Source organism: Melanostigma gelatinosum (assembly GCF_949748355.1).
Source record: "Melanostigma gelatinosum genome assembly, chromosome: 21".
In the NCBI taxonomy this organism is placed as follows: domain Eukaryota; kingdom Metazoa; phylum Chordata; class Actinopteri; order Perciformes; family Zoarcidae; genus Melanostigma; species Melanostigma gelatinosum.
In genome coordinates, this window is record NC_136654.1 from 12,477,730 (window position 1) to 12,498,786 (window position 21,057).

Sequence of the window (21,057 nt, forward strand, 5' to 3'; positions counted from 1 at the left end):
GGATGAAGCAGATCACCGGCTTCAAGGTTGGAGGGAGACAACCAGGGGGCTCCCTGGAGGGCCAACGAGCTAAACTGTTTCTTCAATAGGTTTAGTTCACAGCCCTCATCTGTCTCCTCCACACACCTCACCTCCCAAACACCACCACCTCCCCCTCTGTCCCCCCTGGTGAGCTGCATGGACTCGGAGCCCTCCACTTCTAAGGGCTCTGCCACCACCAACACTATGACCCCCCCCCCCCCTCTCTGTGACGACTGGCCAGGTGAGAAGACAGCTGGAGAGACTCCACCAAGGCAAGGCTGCTGGACCTGATGGCATCAGCCCCAGGGTCCTGAAGACCTGCGCCATCTAGCTGTCTAATGTCCTTCAACACCTCTTCAACCTGAGCCTGAAGCAGGAGGAAGTCCCGGTGCTGTGGAAGACGTCGTGCCCGGTTCCTGTACCGAAGAAGACGACACCATCTGGCCTCAATGACTACCGACCAGTTGTGTATAAGGGATGGACGGGAGGAGGAGTACAGGGCAGTAGTGGAGGACTTTGTGGAGTGGGCCGGTAGAAATCACCTGCGTCTGAACGTGGCCAAGACCAGAGAGATGGTGGTCGACTTCAGGAGGAGACGATGGCTCCACAACCGCTGAGAGTTCTGGGAGAGGATGTGGACATGGTGGAGGAGTACCAGTACCTGGTTGTCTCCATCGACAGCAGACTGAACTGGAAGACCAACATCAACGCTGTGTACAAGAAGGGGAGTCGACGACTCTTCTTCTTGAGGAAACTTCGATCCTTCAACGTGTGCAGCAAGATATTGGAGATGTTCTACCAGTCTGTTGTGGCCAGTGCACTGTACTCCTGTAGTCTGCTGGAGGAGCAGCATTGGAGCCGGTGACACCAACAGACTGAACAAACTGGTTAAGAAGGCCGGCTCCATCATTGGCTGCAAACTGGACTATCTGGAAGAGGTGGTGGAGAGGAGGACACTGAGGAAACTATTATCCATACTGGATAACCCGGACCACCCTCTCCACCACCTCCTGGAGGGACAGCGGAGCACTTTCTCCACCAGACTGATCCAGCTCCGCTATCACAAGGGCCGATACAGGAGAACATTCCTGCCCTCTGCTATTAGACTCTATAATAAATCACCTCTGGCCAAATGAAACACAAGACTGTAACACTGCTACACTGTTGTTGCTGCTGTTGGTGATCTTGTGCACTGCTGTTTTGTTTATTTAATTTTTTTCTTCCCACTTAGTTCATTTAATACGATTATATTTAGTGTATATACTGTGTATTTTTATTACTTTGTTTTCTTAAATTGAATAGGTCATGCTCTGTTATTTTATTGTATGTCGTGTGCATTTTCCATACCCAATATTTTATTTTATTGTGTAACCCTGTTTGCTGCTGCCACAGACAAATTTCCCCTTGGGGATGAATAAAGTACATTTCTATTCTATTCTAAACAATCAGATAAAATACACATTATATTCTTCCGATTCACAGCTTTGTTCTCTCCAACTCCGGTCCCTCTCTTGCTCACTCGACCACCACTATCTCGTTCTCCCTTTGAGCTGGAGAGGCTGAAGAAGAAGAATTTCATGTAGACCGAGGAGTCACGTACAAATGATTCTACTTGACTCTCAGGGCGCAGCCCTAAAATAAACCAGAGCGACCACATGATAAGCATTGTACCAACTTATAACGCTATAATGCACTAATGTGAACATGAAGTCCAAGAGTGTGTCGGCAGAAACATTATAGACTTAAGTTCTCATATAACAGTCTATTAATATAGGAATTTGCAAAAAGCTATTATAATTTGATTAATTAAATGTGCATTTACTTGATCTATAAATAATCATATCAAAGTTAATACAAATTATCAAAATAACACAAAAGATTACATTTCTCTAAATTAAGACTAGATTGGTTGTATTATTCTAATGACTAGCATTAATGTGTCGACCTCACGCTTCCACCTAAAGTACAGTTCAACCCACCAAGCAGCAGTGTGTGTGTAGGATTTTTCATGGTTTATTCTTACTGACTTTTTTCACTACTTATAGATTGTTTGACCCGTGCCTCATGGGACAAACAGTAACACAGCATTGGGAGCCTTTCAGCTGCAGTTATGACAGTAAAATGCCTGATGCTCTCACCGGTCTTCTCCTGGATCCCAGCCAGGCTCCACATGGTGGACTTCTCTGTGTGGTCAGGCTGACTGGGGTAGCCAGCTGCAGGTCTGATGCCCTGGTATCGAATTCTGTGGAGGTCTGAGGTCTGCAGAGCCTCGTCCGTGCTGTAGCCCCACAGCTCCTTGCGCACGCGAGCATGGAGCTCCTCGGCAAAGGCCTGGAGGACGAACAGCAGGTTGCATCAGAGACCAAAGAAAACACCGCGTCAGCAACAGTTAAAAAAGCAGGAAGCTGTCCCTCCTGTACCTCTGCCAGTCGGTCAGCCAGGGCTTTGACCATGATGCTGCTGTAGTCGTCTCCCTGAGCCTGGAACTGCTGACTCAGCTCCTCGGCTCCAAACACGCCCACAGCAAACATGCCGATGTAGTCTGTTACGCCGCTGTCTGCAGGGGCAACGAAGTCAGACACACACAGGTAGGGCTCTGAATTGGAGCTGTCCTTCTCCAACTGCAGTACACACACACACACACGGAAATGTTACCGTTACTTTGGTAATGAAGGTCACATTCAGAATCTGAATGAGAAAATAACAAAATCAAATCCAAAGTACAACATCTGGCAAAACATTTAGGCACCACACATGGGCTGGCTGATGCCTCCGCATAGTCAACCAGCAACATGCTTTGTTTATGCTACATGTGTGCACTCCATCTTCTCAGACAGCTAAACAACAAGAGGGGTTCTCAGTAGTAGTAATAGTAATAGTAGTAATAATAATAGTCGTGGTAGGAGTAGCAGTAGTAATAGTAGTAGTAATGGTAGTAGTGGTAGTAGTGGTAGTAGGGGTGGTAGTAGTAGTAGTGGTAGCGGTAGCAGTAGTAGCAGTAGCGGTAGCAGTAGTAGCGGTAGTAGTAGTGGTAGCAGTGGTAGTAGTAGGAGTAATAGTAGTAGTAGCAGTGGTGTAGTAGTAGTAGTAGTGTAGTAGTAGTAGTGGTCGTAATAGTAGTAGTAGTAGTGGTCGTAGTAGTAATAGTAGTGCTAGTGGTGTAGTAGTAATAGTAGTAGTAATAGTAGTAGTAGTGGTAGTGGTGGCAGTGGTGTAGTAGCAGTAGTGGTGTAGTAGTAGTAGTAGTAGTAGTAGTAGTGGCGGTAGTGGTGTAGTAGTAGTGGCAGTAGTGGTGTAGTAGTAGTGCTGTCTGCTTCTATATATAGCAACGTAAGGGCACATGGGAAAAGGTAAGGTATACATAAGGAACACCACTGGGAGGCTACAGCATGATATAAAAACCTTAAAAACATAAATAATGGACCCGCCCTTTAACAGCAGCGCTCCACAACAACATCAGCAACAATCCAGGCTGCTGCTGTGAGGTGGATCTGTGCACGTCTGTATGAAATACACCACAGCTGTCTATGACCTCACCTGTTGCCGTAAGCCGTGGAATGTGCCGATTGGCTCGGTGTCTTTGTGTACTGTGACATCATCTTTGTACACGTGGATGTCATCTCCATCACTCTGGGCACGCCAGAACCCCACCAGGCCCTGCCCCTTCAGACTACCGTTGTCAATCATCTGGTTGAGCAGCCGCTGGGCGTCATCGAAGACCCGGCCAGCCTCCGCACCTGCAGGAAGTATATATTGCTCACGGTCAGACACGGTTTCACCTCCTGCGACGACGCGGCTGGGAGTTCCTCTGACTCACTACTGACGATGTGTTGTCGTAGTAGTACACTTATTTTAGTCACTGGTTTCACTGCACTACTCACCAGACACTGTACCTTCCACAAGCATGTGCATTCACAATATATACAATATAGGGAGTTTTTACAATTTTGTAAAAAGTTGGAGCGTTGCCCGATCTGCCGCTCCAATTTAGCTTCGGTACCACTCGCACCACGAGTTCCAAACCACGCCCACGAGAGACTGACCCAGAATGCATCTGTGGGTTGTGCACAGCGGCTGCGTAGGATAGTTTCAGACTTGTGTGATCCAAACATCACCAATAACTCCAGAGTGTTGTGAAGTCAACATTTATTGAAAAAGAAAAGCTAGACGTAATAATTTCCAAAATCCACAACAAGTTTTTGTCCAACGAAATGTTTAGCCTTTCAAAAACGACATGTTGTCAAACACCTGTTTGCTGTCCCGCCCACACAAAGGAGGCGCCTATTCAACGAAAATTACAATTTATATTCATAAAGGAAAGTTGAATGAATAGAAATAAAATAGATCAGCTCGTAAAATCTAATGAATCACTTTATCTCAATTTAGAATTTTGTTGGAAGATTTTGTTGTTAGGTTGATGACATCATACTTTATGGAATTCAAAGCTTCATTAAAACCTCAATAGAAGCTTTGAATGAGAAACAGCATTAGTTACAGACGCAACGCAGCTCGTCTCTGGAGTAGAGTGGTGAGCGATTGAACTCCGAGCCGAGCGAGCAGCGATGTTCAGCGGAGCGGCTTTGAGAGGAGAGCACCCATCTCTCAACCTCGCTCACATGCGCTGCTTAACATCCAGTAACATCTCTTTATGATAATCCATGAGGAATGTTTGACCTTTTAGTGAATAATGATATTTAAACCTGAGCCAAATAAAGGATTTTACTTTGAACCATGATAACTTGATTATTTCCGTACAATAGATTAGAAGGAACTGTATAATAAACGACAGTATTGAATCATCTTCATTCTTGCTGATATCCAGAACTGAGTGTTGACATCGCTGAACGGAAAATGCACGATCAGCATTCACGTAGCGCGCCAGATGCTGGTGGTGTGTTGGTGAAGCTCGTACCGACGGTCTTGTCGTTGAAGATCTTGGGGTAACCTCTGTTGGGGTATTTTCCTCTCAGCTGCCACACATCGAAGAAAGGCTTCCAGTCGATGAAGTCCAGCAGACTGTTCAGGTCATAGCACTCGAACACACGGGTGCCCTGGAACTGAGGACGCACTGAAACACAAAGACGAGGATAGAGCACACTTGCTTTTTAAAAGGTCCACTTCTCACAATGTAGTATTTCCTCTGTATCCGCTTGTAGCAAAGCTGTGTGATATTTGTACTGACGGATACTGTAGCAGTGTATTTTACTTTAAAGGGAAACTTGTTGTGACTATGTTTTGTGTGAAAGTGAAGAATAGGGACAATCATTTCTAAAACTGGTCCAGTATTGAGGAAGCTGCAATGTAGTCGCTCGGGCAACTGCTCAGCGTCAGTGTGCGTCCACTAGAAGTGTTGCTCTTTGCCCCTGAGAGGCTCCGATTGTTATTACAGGCGTCTTTATGACAAAGAAGAGAGAAATTAAAGCTTCTTCTTTACCTGCGTCTTGATCCGGTCTGCTTGTTATCGTGTCATGTGACTTGATGAACACGGTGGGAAGGTGAGTAGCAGAGAGGAGAGCCGCTGCTGTCAGTTCGTTGAGTTGGTGTTTTCTAAAAGATGTTCACGGCTGAATATCGAGCTGACTTCCACAATGTGGACGTGAGGACAGACTTCAATAGGACATGGTCCTCGAGTTAGACTCAACAACAGACAGGAAGTCAAAGGTTCTTTCCCTCATGTTATCAGACACAATCTGAGCCCGTCGGAGACAAGAACAACACTTCTAGTGGACGTACATTGACGGTGAGGAGTTGACCCGAGCGATTCCATTGCAGCTCTGGAATGACTTTGGATTTCATTGATCTGAGCTGACTTACCTGGTCTGGGCAGAGAGAGCCAGTCGATATGTAAAGCCTTGTTTCTGGCCTGGGAAAGAGACAGATACCTACGATTCTGAGGATGAAGAGGAAGGCAAGGCAATTACATTCATGGAACACATTTCAGCACAAGTAAACTCAATTGGCTAAAGTTAATATTTATGTGCAAACACACATACAACCCACTGAGAAAAGATCAGGACATTAAATGATTGGATATCATTAGCAGCAAAGAGATGTGTAGGTCTAGAACAGGAGGAGAACAATGCACAGGGTATATCTGGAACAGGAGGAGAACAATGCACAGCGTATGTCTGGAACAGGAAGAGAACAATGCACAGTGTAGGTCTAGAACAGGAGGAGAACAATGCACAGCGTATGTCTAGAACAGGAAGAGAACAATGCACAGCGTATGTCTAGAACAGGAGGAGAACAATGCACAGCGTATGTCTAGAACAGGAGAACAATGCACAGCGTATGTCTAGAACAGGAGGAGAACAATGCACAGCGTATGTCTAGAACAGGAAGAGAACAATGCACAGCGTATGTCTAGAACAGGAGAACAATGAACAGCGTATGTCTAGAACAGGAAGAGAACAATGCACAGTGTATGTCTAGAACAGGAGGAGAACAATGCACAGTGTATGTCTAGAACAGGAGGAGAACAATGCACAGCGTATGTCTAGAACAGGAAGAGAACAATGCACAGCATATGTCTAGAACAGGAAGAGAACAATGCACAGCGTATGTCTAGAACAGGAAGAGAACAATGCACAGCGTATGTCTAGAACAGGAGGAGAACAATGCACAGCGTAGGTCTAGAACAGGAGGAGAACAATGCACAGCGTATGTCTAGAACAGGAGGAGAACAATGCACAGTGTAGGTCTAGAACAATGCACAGTGTATGTCTAGAACAGGAAGAGAACAATGCACAGCGTAGGTCTAGAACAGGAGAACAATGCACAGCGTAGGTCTAGAACAGGAGGAGAACAATGCACAGTGTAGGTCTAGAACAATGCACAGTGTATGTCTAGAACAGGAGGAGAACAATGCACAGTGTAGGTCTAGAACAATGCACAGTGTATGTCTAGAACAGGAGGAGAACAATGCACAGTGTAGGTCTAGAACAGGAGGAGAACAATGCAGTGTAGGTCTAGAACAGGAAGAGAACAATGCACAGTGTAGGTCTAGAACAGGAAGAGAACAATGCACAGTGTAGGTCTAGAACAGGAGGAGAACAATGCAGTGTATGTCTAGAACAGGAGGAGACCAATGCACAGTGTATGTCTAGAACAGGAAGAGAACAATGTACAGTGTAGGTCTAGAACAGGAGGAGAACAATGCAGTGTAGGTCTAGAACAGGAAGACAACAATGCACAGTGTAGGTCTAGAACAGGAGGAGAACAATGCAGTGTAGGTCTAGAACAGGAAGAGAACAATGCAGTGTAGATCTAGAACAGGAAGAGAACAATGCACAGTGTATGTCTAGAACAGGAGGAGAACAATGCACAGTGTAGGTCTAGAACAGGAAGAGAACAATGCACAGTGTAGGTCTAGAACAGGAGGAGAACAATGCACAGCGTAGGTCTAGAACAGGAGGAGAACAATGCACAGTGTATGTCTAGAACAGGAGGAGAACAATGCACAGTGTATGTCTAGAACAGGAAGAGAACAATGCACAGCGTATGTCTAGAACAGGAAGAGAACAATGCACAGCGTATGTCTAGAACAGGAAGAGAACAATGCACAGCGTATGTCTAGAACAGGAAGAGAACAATGCACAGTGTATGTCTAGAACAGGAGGAGAACAATGCACAGTGTATGTCTAGAACAGGAGGAGAACAATGCACAGCGTATGTCTAGAACAGGAAGAGAAAAATGCACAGCGTATGTCTAGAACAGGAAGAGAACAATGCACAGCATATGTCTAGAACAGGAAGAGAACAATGCACAGCGTATGTCTAGAACAGGAAGAGAACAATGCACAGCGTATGTCTAGAACAGGAGGAGAACAATGCACAGCGTAGGTCTAGAACAGGAGGAGAACAATGCACAGCGTATGTCTAGAACAGGAGGAGAACAATGCACAGTGTAGGTCTAGAACAATGCACAGTGTATGTCTAGAACAGGAGGAGAACAATGCACAGTGTAGGTCTAGAACAATGCACAGTGTAGGTCTAGAACAATGCACAGTGTATGTCTAGAACAGGAGGAGAACAATGCACAGTGTAGGTCTAGCACAATGTACAGTGTATGTCTAGTACAGGAGGAGAACAATGCACAGTGTAGGTCTAGAACAGGAGGAGAACAATGCACAGTGTAGGTCTAGAACAATGCACAGTGTAGGTCTAGAACAATGCACAGTGTATGTCTAGAACAGGAGGAGAACAATGCACAGTGTAGGTCTAGAACAATGCACAGTGTATGTCTAGAACAGGAGGAGAACAATGCACAGTGTAGGTCTAGAACAGGAGGAGAACAATGCACAGTGTAGGTCTAGAACAGGAGGATAACAATGCACAGTGTAGGTCTAGAACAGGAAGAGAACAATGCACAGTGTAGGTCTAGAACAGGAGGAGAACAATGCAGTGTATGTCTAGAACAGGAGGAGACCAATGCACAGTGTATGTCTAGAACAGGAAGAGAACAATGCACAGTGTAGGTCTAGAACAGGAGGAGAACAATGCAGTGTAGGTCTAGAACAGGAAGAGAACAATGCACAGTGTAGGTCTAGAACAGGAGGAGAACAATGCAGTGTAGGTCTAGAACAGGAAGAGAACAATGCAGTGTAGATCTAGAACAGGAAGAGAACAATGCACAGTGTATGTCTAGAACAGGAAGAGAACAATGCACAGTGTAGGTCTAGAACAGGAGGAGAACAATGCACAGCGTAGGTCTAGAACAGGAGGAGAACAATGCACAGCGTAGGTCTAGAACAGGAGGAGAACAATGCATAGCGTATGGCTAGAACAGGAGGAGAACAATGCACAGTGTAGGTCTAGAACAATGCACAGTGTATGTCTAGAACAGGAAGAGAACAATGCACAGCGTAGGTCTAGAACAGGAGGAGAACAATGCACAGCGTAGGTCTAGAACAGGAGGAGAACAATGCACAGTGTAGGTCTAGAACAGGAAGAGAACAATGCACAGCGTAGGTCTAGAACAGGAGGAGAACAATGCACAGTGTATGTCTAGAACAGGAGGAGAACAATGCACAGTGTATGTCTAGAACAGGAAGAGAACAATGTACAGCGTAGGTCTAGAACAGGAGGAGAACAATGCACAGTGTAGGTCTAGAACAGGAGGAGAACAATGCACAGCGTATGTCTAGAACAGGAGGAGAACAATGCACAGTGTAGGTCTAGAACAATGCACAGTGTATGTCTAGAACAGGAGGAGAACAATGCAGTGTAGGTCTAGAACAGGAAGAGAACAATGCAGTGTAGATCTAGAACAGGAAGAGAACAATGCACAGTGTATGTCTAGAACAGGAGGAGAACAATGCACAGTGTAGGTCTAGAACAGGAAGAGAACAATGCAGTGTAGATCTAGAACAGGAAGAGAACAATGCACAGTGTATGTCTAGAACAGGAGGAGAACAATGCACAGTGTAGGTCTAGAACAGGAAGAGAACAATGCACAGTGTAGGTCTAGAACAGGAGGAGAACAATGCACAGTGTAGGTCTAGAACAGGAGGAGAACAATGCAGTGTAGGTCTAGAACAGGAGGAGAACAATGCACAGTGTAGGTCTAGAACAGGAAGAGAACAATGCACAGTGTAGGTCTAGAACAGGAGGAGAACAATGCAGTGTAGGTCTAGAACAGGAGGAGAACAATGCACAGTATAGGTCTAGAACAGGAAGAGAACAATGCAGTGTAGGTCTAGAACAGGAGGAGAACAATGCACAGTGTAGGTCTAGAACAGGAGGAGAACAATGCAGTGTAGGTCTAGAACAGGAAGAGAACAATGCAGTGTAGATCTAGAACAGGAAGAGAACAATGCACAGTGTATGTCTAGAACAGGAGGAGAACAATGCACAGTGTAGGTCTAGAACAGGAAGAGAACAATGCACAGTGTATGTCTAGAACAGGAGGAGAACAATGCAGTGTAGGTCTAGAACAGGAGGAGAACAATGCAGTGTAGGTCTAGAACAGGAGGAGAACAATGCACAGTGTAGGTCTAGAACAGGAGGAGAACAATGCACAGTGTGAAAGTGTGATGCATGCATGATTGTCTGGGTCATTTCAGTATGTCATGGCAGTTTGGAAATATCTATTTCTCCAACTTCTCTCTTTCTGTGACCAAATGATTTGAACATACTAAGTTGCAGGACATTAGAAACACTGATGGCATAGAGAAGACAGTTGTATATGTCACCGTTGGTCACTGATGACTCAGGGAAGAAAGTCAAGTGATGAAAGAGTCGATGAGAGGGAGGAAGAGCTTAAATGGGTGGTTTGACGAGACGTGAGGCGCTCTGTCACGCGGTCCACACCGACTCCGGTAGAAACACACACAGCTGGATATTTGTGTGATTAAACAGCTGTCTGTTCAGATCACGCTTCACTAAACGTGAGACAAATAGACTAGGAGAAAAGCCGGAGGGCGTGAGTGAGGATTGATACACTTAATAAAATGGAAGTGTATCTATTCTGTGAGACGGACGTCAAAAAGCTTTTCTGAAAACGCTTTCTGTATGGATCGAGTCAGACCATCTTCTGTCACGTGTTCCTGTTCACTTGTGTGATGCCTTTGTGATCACTCTTCAAAGTACTCCACTAGTACACAATAGAAGGTCAAGATGAAGTTTTGTTTACTGGAAGATACACACGGCGTTCTAGCTCTGTGCAATGTGCTGAAACTATCACACGAACAACTGCTATTGGCCACAGCGTGTTGTAAATTGTTTGAGTTGCATGTTTACTTTTTTATTGTGAAGAGCCTGAAACAGGAAGTGCTTTTACTGTGAAGAGCGAGAAGTAGCATGGTACGTGTCTGCGACAACAACAATGATAAGTAGAAAACCCTATATGTCAGGTGCAAGAGTGCGCTCCGTTCACTGTAACAGTTGTAATACTGCAGTTTCAGACAGTAAACGTGTTCCGTTCACACCAGACGTGTCTTGGTCGTCATTAGAAGCTCCACTTCCCAACATTTTGGTGCCGAAACCCGGGAAGTCAAGACTGTGAGACTTTAAACTGAGACGAAGTTGGAAGCTAACGCTAAGGCTAGCTGGAGAGATGGCCACACAATTTGAACGGATGAAAAAGAAGCGTAAAACAAAACGCACCTCGACAACGAAGCTGTTAACTCACATTGAAGAAGAGGTGAGCGAAGATGTGCCAGACTGTGAGAGACTCCGTGAGCTGTTAACACTATTGTCGACGAGAGAAGAAAGTTTATTCGACTTAGACAAAGGCATTGAAGACGGAACGGAGACGGATGCGCTTGAGCCAGAGATTGCAACCGCTCAGGAATACCAGGACCGCATCCTCACATTGAAAACCCGCCAAAAGATCCATTCAGAGGGCAGAGGAAGCTGTGAGTGTGCAGGTGAGCGATGCAAATTCAAGTTCAGTCAGATCGCTGAATAAGCATACTGTCAAACTGCCTAAGCTGGTGATAGAAAAATACAGCGGAGAAATAAGCCAGTGGCAAGAATTCTGGTCACAATATGAAACAGCTGTCCACGACAACGACACACTGTGTGAAAGGGAAAAGTTCGCTTACCTGAGATCCTATCTGACCGGAGCTGCTGCGAGATCTGTGGCAGGACTAACTATGACGGATGATAATTATGATCCTCCAGTACAACTGCTTCAGAGCCGTTTTGGAAGAAAGGACATTGTAATAAGTGCACATATGTCCAGACTGCTGGACTTGGCTCCTGTGAAAAGATCATCAGACGTTGTAGCTCTCAGACACCTGTACGATGAATGTGAAATATAGATCCGAAGTCTAGAATCCTTAGGGGTTCACAGCGACACATATGGCTGCCTGCTATGCCCAGTACTGCTGCAGCTCATACCAGAAGATATTGCACTAGACTACACCCGCAAGTCAGACTCCAGTGGGGAATGGAAAGTGCTTGAGCTCGTCCAGTTCCTGCAAAATGAAGTCCAAAGCAGAGAGAAAGAGCTCTTCATCTCACCAGACCAGGTAACACACAAAGAGACTTCCCACCAAATAACAGATCATTTGGTAAGCCAGACCCCGTTTATGAAAACAAACCTAGAAGATGGAACGTGCCTTCAGCAACGGCTTTGCACACAGCAAGTAATGTTTGTCAGACCTGTGTGTCCTGTGACGGTGCCAACCACCAACCCGAACACTGTCCACACAGTTCTGTGGCTGATCGCAAGGAGAAACTGAGAAAGCTGGGAAGATGCTACATGTGCCTCGGTCCAAAACACAGCAAAATTCTGCACAGTCATGGGTGTTTCGTGTGCCTTGTGCCATCGCAGACATCACCAGTCAGTTTGTGCTCAAAGTGAAGCTAAGCCAGATGCTGACAGTGGTGGTACAGATGCTGTGGTATCCTCTGTGTCCAGCACAGTGAAACCGAGAGCTGACGTTCAGAACACAGTGTTGCTCCAGACAGCCAAGGCATGGGCAGTAGCCCCAGCGGGGAGGAAAATGGTACGCTGCCTGTTAGATGGAGGTAGCCAGAAAAGCTTCATTTGCGAAGATGTCGTTAAAGCACTAAAACTGCCAGTAGTCAGGCAAGAGACGCTGCACATCCACACCTTTGGGTCCACTGCTCCCGTCACTGCACGTCAGAGCGTCACTGGAAAACGTGTGGAATACACAGCAAAACATTGAGATTGAAGCAGTGGAAACCCCTCAGTGGAAACTGTGCACGGCTGTGATAAAGGTCCCCAGCGAACCTATCCAAGAGACGTTCAAGAGAAAAGGTCTTCAACTTGCTGACTTTCTACCAGAGGGCACTGAGGATCCAGAACTGTCAGTGTTAATAGGAGCAGACTATTACTGGAAAATAGTGACTGGCAAAGTTCAGAGAATAACAGAATCGCTAGTAGCCGTTGAAAGCAGCTTCGGGTGGGTTCTGCAGGGTCCGGTTACCACATCCAGTGTAACCGATGCCACTTGCTTGCACATCTGCCGAGATGAGGACACTCAAATAGCCAAACAACTACATGCTTTCTGGGAAGTAGAGTCACTGGGCATCGTTCATGAAAAAACCCAGAGCCCAGAAGGAACAGAAGCTCTTCAGAACTTTGAGAAGACTATAAAGAACAAAGATGGCCGCTACATAGTTGAGTTGCCGTGGCGACCTGACAGACCAGATCTCCCAAACAACTTCAGAGTTGCAAGGAGACGATTTGAAGGCCTCAAGAGGAGACTGAACATGGATGCAACGCTGTACACAAGGTACAATGATGTCATACAAGATGATCTGCAGCAAGGCATCTGCGAGGATGTACCAGAGACACACCTCAGCGGCAGAGCCAACTGAGGCTGTGAAGTACGACATGCCACATCATGCTGTTCTTCGAGAAGATAAGGTAACAACTAAACTGAGGGTTGTATTTGATGCATCATCACACGAAGAGAGTTGCCCCTCCCTTAATGACTGTTTACTGGCTGGGCCCAACCTGAACCCAAATCTGTTAGATGTGCTGATAAAGTTCAGACTCCACCAGATAGCCTTTACAGCAGACATCACCAAGGCTTTCTCGCAGATAGAACTAGCAGAAAGAGACAAGGATGCTGTGAGGTTCCTGTGGCTACATGGACCTCCAACCAAAGACTGTAAAAATGAGCTGCGCATCATGAGAATGAGTAGAGTGGTTTTTGGAGTGTCACCCAGCCCGTTCCTGTTAGCTGCAACAATAAGAAACCATATCAAGCAGTATGAAGCGGAACAGCCTAAGACAGTGGAGGCACTGAGAGAGTCCCTCTACGTCAGGCATGTCCAAAGTCCGGCCCGCGGGCCAATCACGGCCCGAGGTCAGATTTTATACGGCCCGCGCCTTCTGTCTTAAAATGCATTATTTATGGCCCGCCAGCACAGTCAAAACGGAATGAATAAATCATACAAATTCAACATGTAATTCCTATTTTTACCTCATGGTGGCAGCACCACTCTGTAACTGTCTGGCTGTTTGAAATTGGCTCTGACCCTTGAACTGTCATGGCTACGGCAAGTAAAAAAAGGAAAGTCGATAATGAGGGCTGCCGCTTCCAGGAGAGGTAGGGATCGCAATATTTTTTTCACCGAAAACCGAAACAACTGTGTCTCCCTAATTTGTCATGAGACTGTTGCCTTGTTTAAGGAATATAATGTAAAGAGACACTACGAGACCAAACGTGCTAATGCTACAACAAGCTATCAGAGAGCGTCCGTGCTAGAAAAGTGAAGCAACTCCAAGATAACTTGGCCACACAGCAGCGGTCCCTTTCACATGAAAACATCATCAAAGTAAGCTGCGGAGTGGCCGTGGTAATTGCTAAACATGACAAACCTTTTACGGAATGTGAGGTTATCAAAGACTGTGTTGTGAAAATAGCAGAAAACATTTGCCCCGAGAAGAAGACAGAGTTTGCTAATGTTTGTCTGGCTCGTAACACTGAAGAGCTATCATCAGATACAAAGAGACAACTTGATTTTTTTCGTGAGCCTGTTTCATGTGTGTTGAATTTAAATGTTAGACAACTTTTCATCACCCTCACTAAGTCATATTTAAGATTGTCTTGAGGTGAGAATATTGATCGGTTCCTATGTAATTAGCTTTTAGATGGCTTGTTCTTTGTTATCTGACTTTCAAGATGTGAAAGAAAGGCAGAATAGTTGTTGAGATTTGTTCATACATGAATGCTTACATTTGGTTACATTGCTATTTGCTGTCATTGAAAATAAAATGATAAAATAACAATGTATGTATAGGCTACTTGTATTGTTTAAAATAATGTCAGCAGGGACTGTTGGCCCTTGGGCATTTTCACATTATCAAATTTGGCCCTCTTTGAAAAAAGTTTGGACACCCCTGCTCTACGTAGATGATTTTATCTCCAGCTCATGTGATGTGGATGAAGCACTTCTAGTTCCCACAACAGCAAAGGAGATTCTGTCTCACGCCGGCATGAACCTGTGCAAATGGGTGACAAATTCACCAGACCTGAGAGACAAGTGGACAGAAAGGGGAGTGGAGCACACAACAGACACAGCAATTTGTGTAAATGTACTGACGGTTTTGGGGTTGGTATGGAGATCAGAGAAAGACAGTTTCGTGTTTGATTTAAAGGGATTACTGGACATTGTAAAGGACAAAGAAAACACAAAGAGAAGTGTGCTAAAGACATCAGCCAGAGTCTTCCACCCCATCGGGATCCTCACTCCATTCACTACTCGAGTAAAGTGTTTGTTTCAAGAACTATGGGAGAGGGGAATCGGTTGGGACGAGCAGCTTCCCCCAGACTTGGCTGAAAAATGGGATCAGTGGTGTGCAGAGCTGCCACAGCTCCACCTGGTGGACATTCCAAGATGGTACCAGATCAAGATCAGACCAAACTCGCAGATCAAACTGCACGTCTTCTGCGACGCCAGTGAGAAGGCATACAGTGCTGTTGCCTATCTGCAAGGACAGAACAAGGAAGGAGATGTCGTAACAAGCTTTGTGGATTCCAAGTCTAAAGTAGCCCCACTAAAGAAAATGACTTTACCATGCTTGGAACTCATGGGTGCACTGATTGGAGCGAGGTTAGGAAATAATCTCCTCAAGCCACTCAACATGGAAAGAAATCAGCTGCACATGTGGACAGATCCAATGATTGTTTTCCATTGGACACGCAGCACAGCACAAAGGTGGAAGCCATTTGTGGCCAACAGAGTGACTGAAATACAAGGACTCACAAATCCAGAGTTGTGGTGTCACTGCAATGGCAAAACTAATCCTGCTGATTTACCTACCAGAGGCCAGAGCGTCAAACCTCATCCAAAGCCAGCTGTGGTGGAGCGGACCTGCTTCACTGCTATCAACTGATGTGGAAAAGGACATGGATGAGGACTGTGTTGAAGATGAGGTGAACACTGAGCTCAGGTCTAAGTTTCAGGCTGTAGTACAGCTGACCAGCACTGAACAAGCTGAGCCACTATTGGACTTGGAGAAGTACAGTAGGTTAAAAACGGCATTAAGAATAACTGCATGGGTGCTACCTAGAGATCAGATACTCTGAGTTACTTGTTCAGGACTGTCATGAGAGAGTGATGCATTCTGGAGTCAGAGACACTCTAGTACAAGTGAGCAGAGAGGACATGGGCCGGAGATGGAGGTACCAGCAGAGACTCTTAACCAGCTTTTGGAACCGCTGGAGAAAGGACTACCTGATGGACTTGAAATCAGCTCACAAGTGTCAGACACCCTCTATGCTCAAGGTGGGAGATGTCATCCTGATTGGAGAGGACAACACGCCCAGGCAGAACTGGAAGATGGGCAGGAATAAAGAACTGTTCCCTGGGAGGGATGGACTCATTCGTTCCTGTACTGTTCATACCTCGACAGGCAGTGTGTTGAGGAGACCTGTTCAGTTGATATATCCATTAGAGATAAGTTAAAGTAACGGGCTGAGTAGTAATGAACAACTGTTCATCGGGCGGGAGAATGTTGTAAATTGTTTGAGTTGCATGTTTACTTTTATTGTGAAGAGCCTGAAACAGGAAGTGCTTTTACTGTGAAGAAGTAGCATGGTACGTGTCTGCGACAACAATGATGATGATGTAAGTAGAAAACCCTATGTGTCAGGTGCATGATCGCGCTCCATTCACTGTAACAGTTGTAAAACTGCAGTTTCAGACAGTAAACGTGTTCCGTTCACACCAGACGTGTGTTGGTCGTCATAAGAAGCTCCACTTCACAGATTTACATCAGTAACAACCACTTATTTAACATATCAAAAATAGGGACAGCAAAACGTGCAGCCCAAAATGAATACATTTGAAACATTTGTTGCATTAGCTATATTTGAATATTGCTGGTACAATCGGAACCAGACTGAATGGGTTGCAGGGTGTGTGGTTCAGACAATATTGTATTAATAATGAATACATAAATTATAATATTTTGAGATGCTTAGCTATCCTATGTTGGACTCAGACGTGTAAGCCAGCCTATATGAAAATGCCCTGAAAAACTCCCATGGTGCATCACACTCAAAGTACATCGCACTGAACTACCAACACGTCCTTCCTCCCAGAAAGACACGGGCACAATAACCAACATACTCAGTATTTATGAGAGTAATGTGTTCTGAATGCAGGAATGGAAAGGTGTGTATATTTTGAACATATATCTGTTTTTGAAAAATACATTTGCGTGATTTGAACTCTGTAAAAGTGGGTCCATGGGAAGATGTGGCTCCCAAGAGGAGACCAGTTGTGAACCAGTGCAGTGGACCATCTTCAACATTAGAGTGGTTTAAAGAATAGTTGTGGAAGAACTTTGGATTTCAGCACCCACGAGAGACTATGTAGTAAAGACGATGTCATTGATGAACATATCTCAGAGATGACCAACGAGTACTGTGTGTGTGCGTTAACAGCCTGCTACATCTCCCTTAATGAGCCACTCAGTCCCACACACACCCTCCCGCTGCCACAAACACTCACTAGAGCAGCAAATGTGGATTAATTAATGTGGATTAGTCACAGGACAGAGGCGTAAAACCCCCTCTAGTGCGTACCTTACGGGCCTTTCTTACCTTCAGGGAGTCGTAGTGCTCCTGCCTGATGTCTTCATACTCCACTTTCAGGTCCTCAAAGTACTCCTCCCTCATTGCCTCATCCAGGAGCTGCGAGCACTGGCAGGCAGGAATACAAGCAGGAGAAAACACACTCGTTGGGACTGTAGTGACTCACATCAACTAATATCAACTCCCTGCATTGAGAAGTTCTATTCCCACTTCCCTCAGTGAAAGACAGAATGTAATGTGGTGCCTTGTTCGACTGTTTCAAAGGAACACATTATTGTTGTAGGTTTCTTAACAATGCATTCTTGGATATTTTCTCATGAACTGCTGGACTGGGGGGGGTGCTCAGTCTTACCACCACCACACTCCTGGAGGCGTCCAGAACATGGATAGCAGGAGATGTATAGCGAGGGGCGATCTTCACCGCTGTATGCGTCCTATCAAAATGCAAAACACACAAATGACCCAAGAGACCACTGCATAACATCAACAGGTTACAGTCCACCTTACAATAACTACTTACTTTAACTCTATCCATTATTAATTCAATGAGTATCGATATAGATCAGTGTGAGAGATACGTGGGGTCTCAGGGCTCACTTCAGACCCACGGACAGCCCCAATAGCAGCATGGTGGGGGTCTCTACTATCATAGGACCAATACTGGTCACTTGCCATTAGGGTTGCACGGTGTATCAATACTAAAAAGGTACCGCGGTACCTGTACGTTAAAAACGATACGATTTTGCATATTTTTACTCACAGCGAGTGATCACAGGGGAGACATGCAGGAGCTTTTGCCGACCGTCCTCGGCTTGTTGGAAAACAAGATGCCACAAGTATCATCTGGAAGTACTTTGGCTATATTGCAGACAGTGTAGGAAAGCCCACTGACCTACAGAGACCCGTCTGTGAAACGTGTTTCAAAGCCACACAGACAAAGTGAGGAAACACGTCTAACACGGCAAAGCACCTTTCAGACAGACACCCCCAACTTTTCAAAGAGTTCAAAGAACGACGGGTAAGCAAACGTGATTATAAACATGAACACCCCCAAGCTCACCTACATACAGCTAACACGAGCAGCCTTAGCCTAGTTTGACAACAAACCTATATGATCATGAGGTCACAATGCACACAAACGTGCACTAAATGAAACACAATTCATGCAAAATGGCTCCATGCTGGTGGAGCCTGAGGGTGGATCGTGAGCTAATTTATTTTTAGTTAAGGAAAAATAATTATTCCATGAATTAAGATAAAATATGAAGTGAAAATATCAAACTCACTATGCAGTAAATGAAGCATTGTTTACCCCCCCACTCCCACAGACAGACAGATGGGAGCAGAGTCAGCAGCAATCATGGCACCATGTAGTTTTCATTAATATCTTGCTGTAGGCTAATACTAATATTAATGCCATTTGTTCAGTGTTCAAAAAGCTGGGCAGGAACAAGCTGGTAAAAAAGGGAACTGTACAGATGTTTTATTTATTACTATTATAGATAAATATACCAGTATCGTATTTGTGGTATTGTATCGAAGTATGGTATCGTAAGTATCGGTATCGTGATACTTATGGCAGGTATCGTATCAAAGTCATCATTTTGGTATCCTGACAACCCTACTCGCAATTGTCACTAAAATGTATTTTAAATGGTTACTGATCTCCAGCGGTTTATCATTCAAAGTGCAAAGCATTTATTCACAAATATGAAGAGCCATAGATGTCACAGCCAGCCGGAGACACAACAGAAGCGAGTTGGTCTTCGACCCCGTTTGGACAAATGTGACGGAGAAGAATGTTTCTTTGTGTTACTTTGATGTGGTGGCTCCTCCAATCAGCAGCGGCGTTTTTATTCCCAGTCTCTCCATCTCTTTGGCAACGTAGATCATCTCATCCAGAGAGGGGGTGATGAGACCAGACAAGCCAATGATATCTGCAGGAACAGAGCAGAACATCCCACATGATGCTGCTGATGTCATGAAAGAACAAGCAGTACACAAGCAGTACAGCCACAATCATCTCAAGCATTGGATTCATTTGGAACGTTGGCTACAGGGCAAAGTCAGGGTCTTCTTTTTGTGAAAGTAATATAAATATTATTATTATATCAGCTAGCAAATAATACATTATGATTGTCGTGTTAGTGTCATGACAGAGCACAAAGCCAATGATCACTTATAATTCCCTTGTCAGGATGAATGTCAACAATGAACATTTAACTCATTGAACAGTGTTTTATTTGATGGATGGTTAAGAGCTCTGGATTTTACTGCGGTATCTTTGATGATCACTTCGAGCATCTTCTGAGGAGAATTACCTGGAAATAAAAAAGCAGCTAAAGGATTCTTTCCCCGAACATGCCTATGAGTTGTGGGACAGAGGAGAGTGAAGTGAGTCCCCCTCGCGAGCTGCACACAACCTGTAAGGCCTCCACCAAGAAGGTGCGGTAGCTTTTACATTGCCTTAGAGGCCAAAGAAGTTAGGTAATCACTCGCTACTGCTTGAACTGTAAAGTGTAAATGCTGGTACGCTCATATCTGGAGGCCACTTAGATGAGCATTTTTAACATTTTGATCGACGAGTGATCAGAGCTTCTTGATTTCATAAAGCGGAGGCGAAGTTACACCCGTTGGTGTGCAACGTGTATCTTCGCTGAGCCGAACGGGTCTGCATGTCCTACTTTAAACCACAGGCAGTAGTGCAGCAGCCCTCTGGGCCTTTCTAAAAGAAAACACTTATGAAATCAAATCATTTTCTTGGCTAATTCTAATTCGTAAAAAGATGTTGCGTGGTCATCGCAGGCTGACGATCTGTAATCTCAAGTGTCCACAGTACCTGCTTTCTGTGTGACGGCCTCTCTGAGGATCCGATCACAGGGAACCATCACGCCCAGGTCTATCACTCTGAAAGACAAGAAACATCCAAGATCTCTTCATTTCTCTCTTCTATGGATCTTAAGAGTGTTTCAATATTCAGAGCATTGACGAGCAGAGAGAATTACTCTCCCTATTTGTGTGTTCATCTGAGCTTCTCTGGGTTTTCTTGACATCGTGGGTCCGGCCTGCGTTCATGTTAGTGCATGTGAGTCCCTGTGTGTGTGCACCACTGCTAGCTAATGGCTGCTGCTCTGCACTGTCTCACATGGCGGTTACAGCTGATAACGTGATGGAAGCGTAGCACCAACCCTCGGGTTCCCCCTCAGGTAAACACGGTTAGCTCTGTCAGCACTGTTGCCGCTGGCAACGTTACCCGACAGCCCCCGGCTCAGCACACACCACGTGGAGGGAATCCTTAAATCATAGATGTGCCACCAGAACAAACCACACTGCTAATGCTACTTGTACACACTTGTCTGTACAGCCGGAGAGCTACTCCGGCTGCTACTCGCAGGAGAGCGAGTGTTGCATCTTCACCACATGGGAACGTTTAAAAAACACAGATATTGTTGTCTGCTCTTCAGCTGGTTGACGGGACATATTTTATATAATGGTGGGAAACACTGACTTG

The 21,057-nt window shown here is 45.2% G+C and overlaps 1 protein-coding gene across 1 annotated transcript in view; it reads right to left on the reverse strand.

Annotated features, from left to right (window-relative positions):
- Positions 1–21,057, reverse strand: part of mtr (5-methyltetrahydrofolate-homocysteine methyltransferase) — a 49,156-nt gene that overhangs the window by 9,665 nt on the left and 18,434 nt on the right. The window contains exons 23-31 of the mRNA XM_079292934.1: positions 20,386–20,453; positions 19,363–19,483; positions 17,899–17,980; positions 17,556–17,654; positions 5,836–5,911; positions 4,934–5,089; positions 3,559–3,758; positions 2,442–2,642; positions 2,160–2,352 (exon numbers count right to left, since the gene is read on the reverse strand). Coding sequence (XP_079149060.1) covers positions 2,160–2,352; positions 2,442–2,642; positions 3,559–3,758; positions 4,934–5,089; positions 5,836–5,911; positions 17,556–17,654; positions 17,899–17,980; positions 19,363–19,483; positions 20,386–20,453 — 1,196 coding nt within the window. The remainder of the gene's footprint in view (positions 1–2,159; positions 2,353–2,441; positions 2,643–3,558; positions 3,759–4,933; positions 5,090–5,835; positions 5,912–17,555; positions 17,655–17,898; positions 17,981–19,362; positions 19,484–20,385; positions 20,454–21,057) is intronic.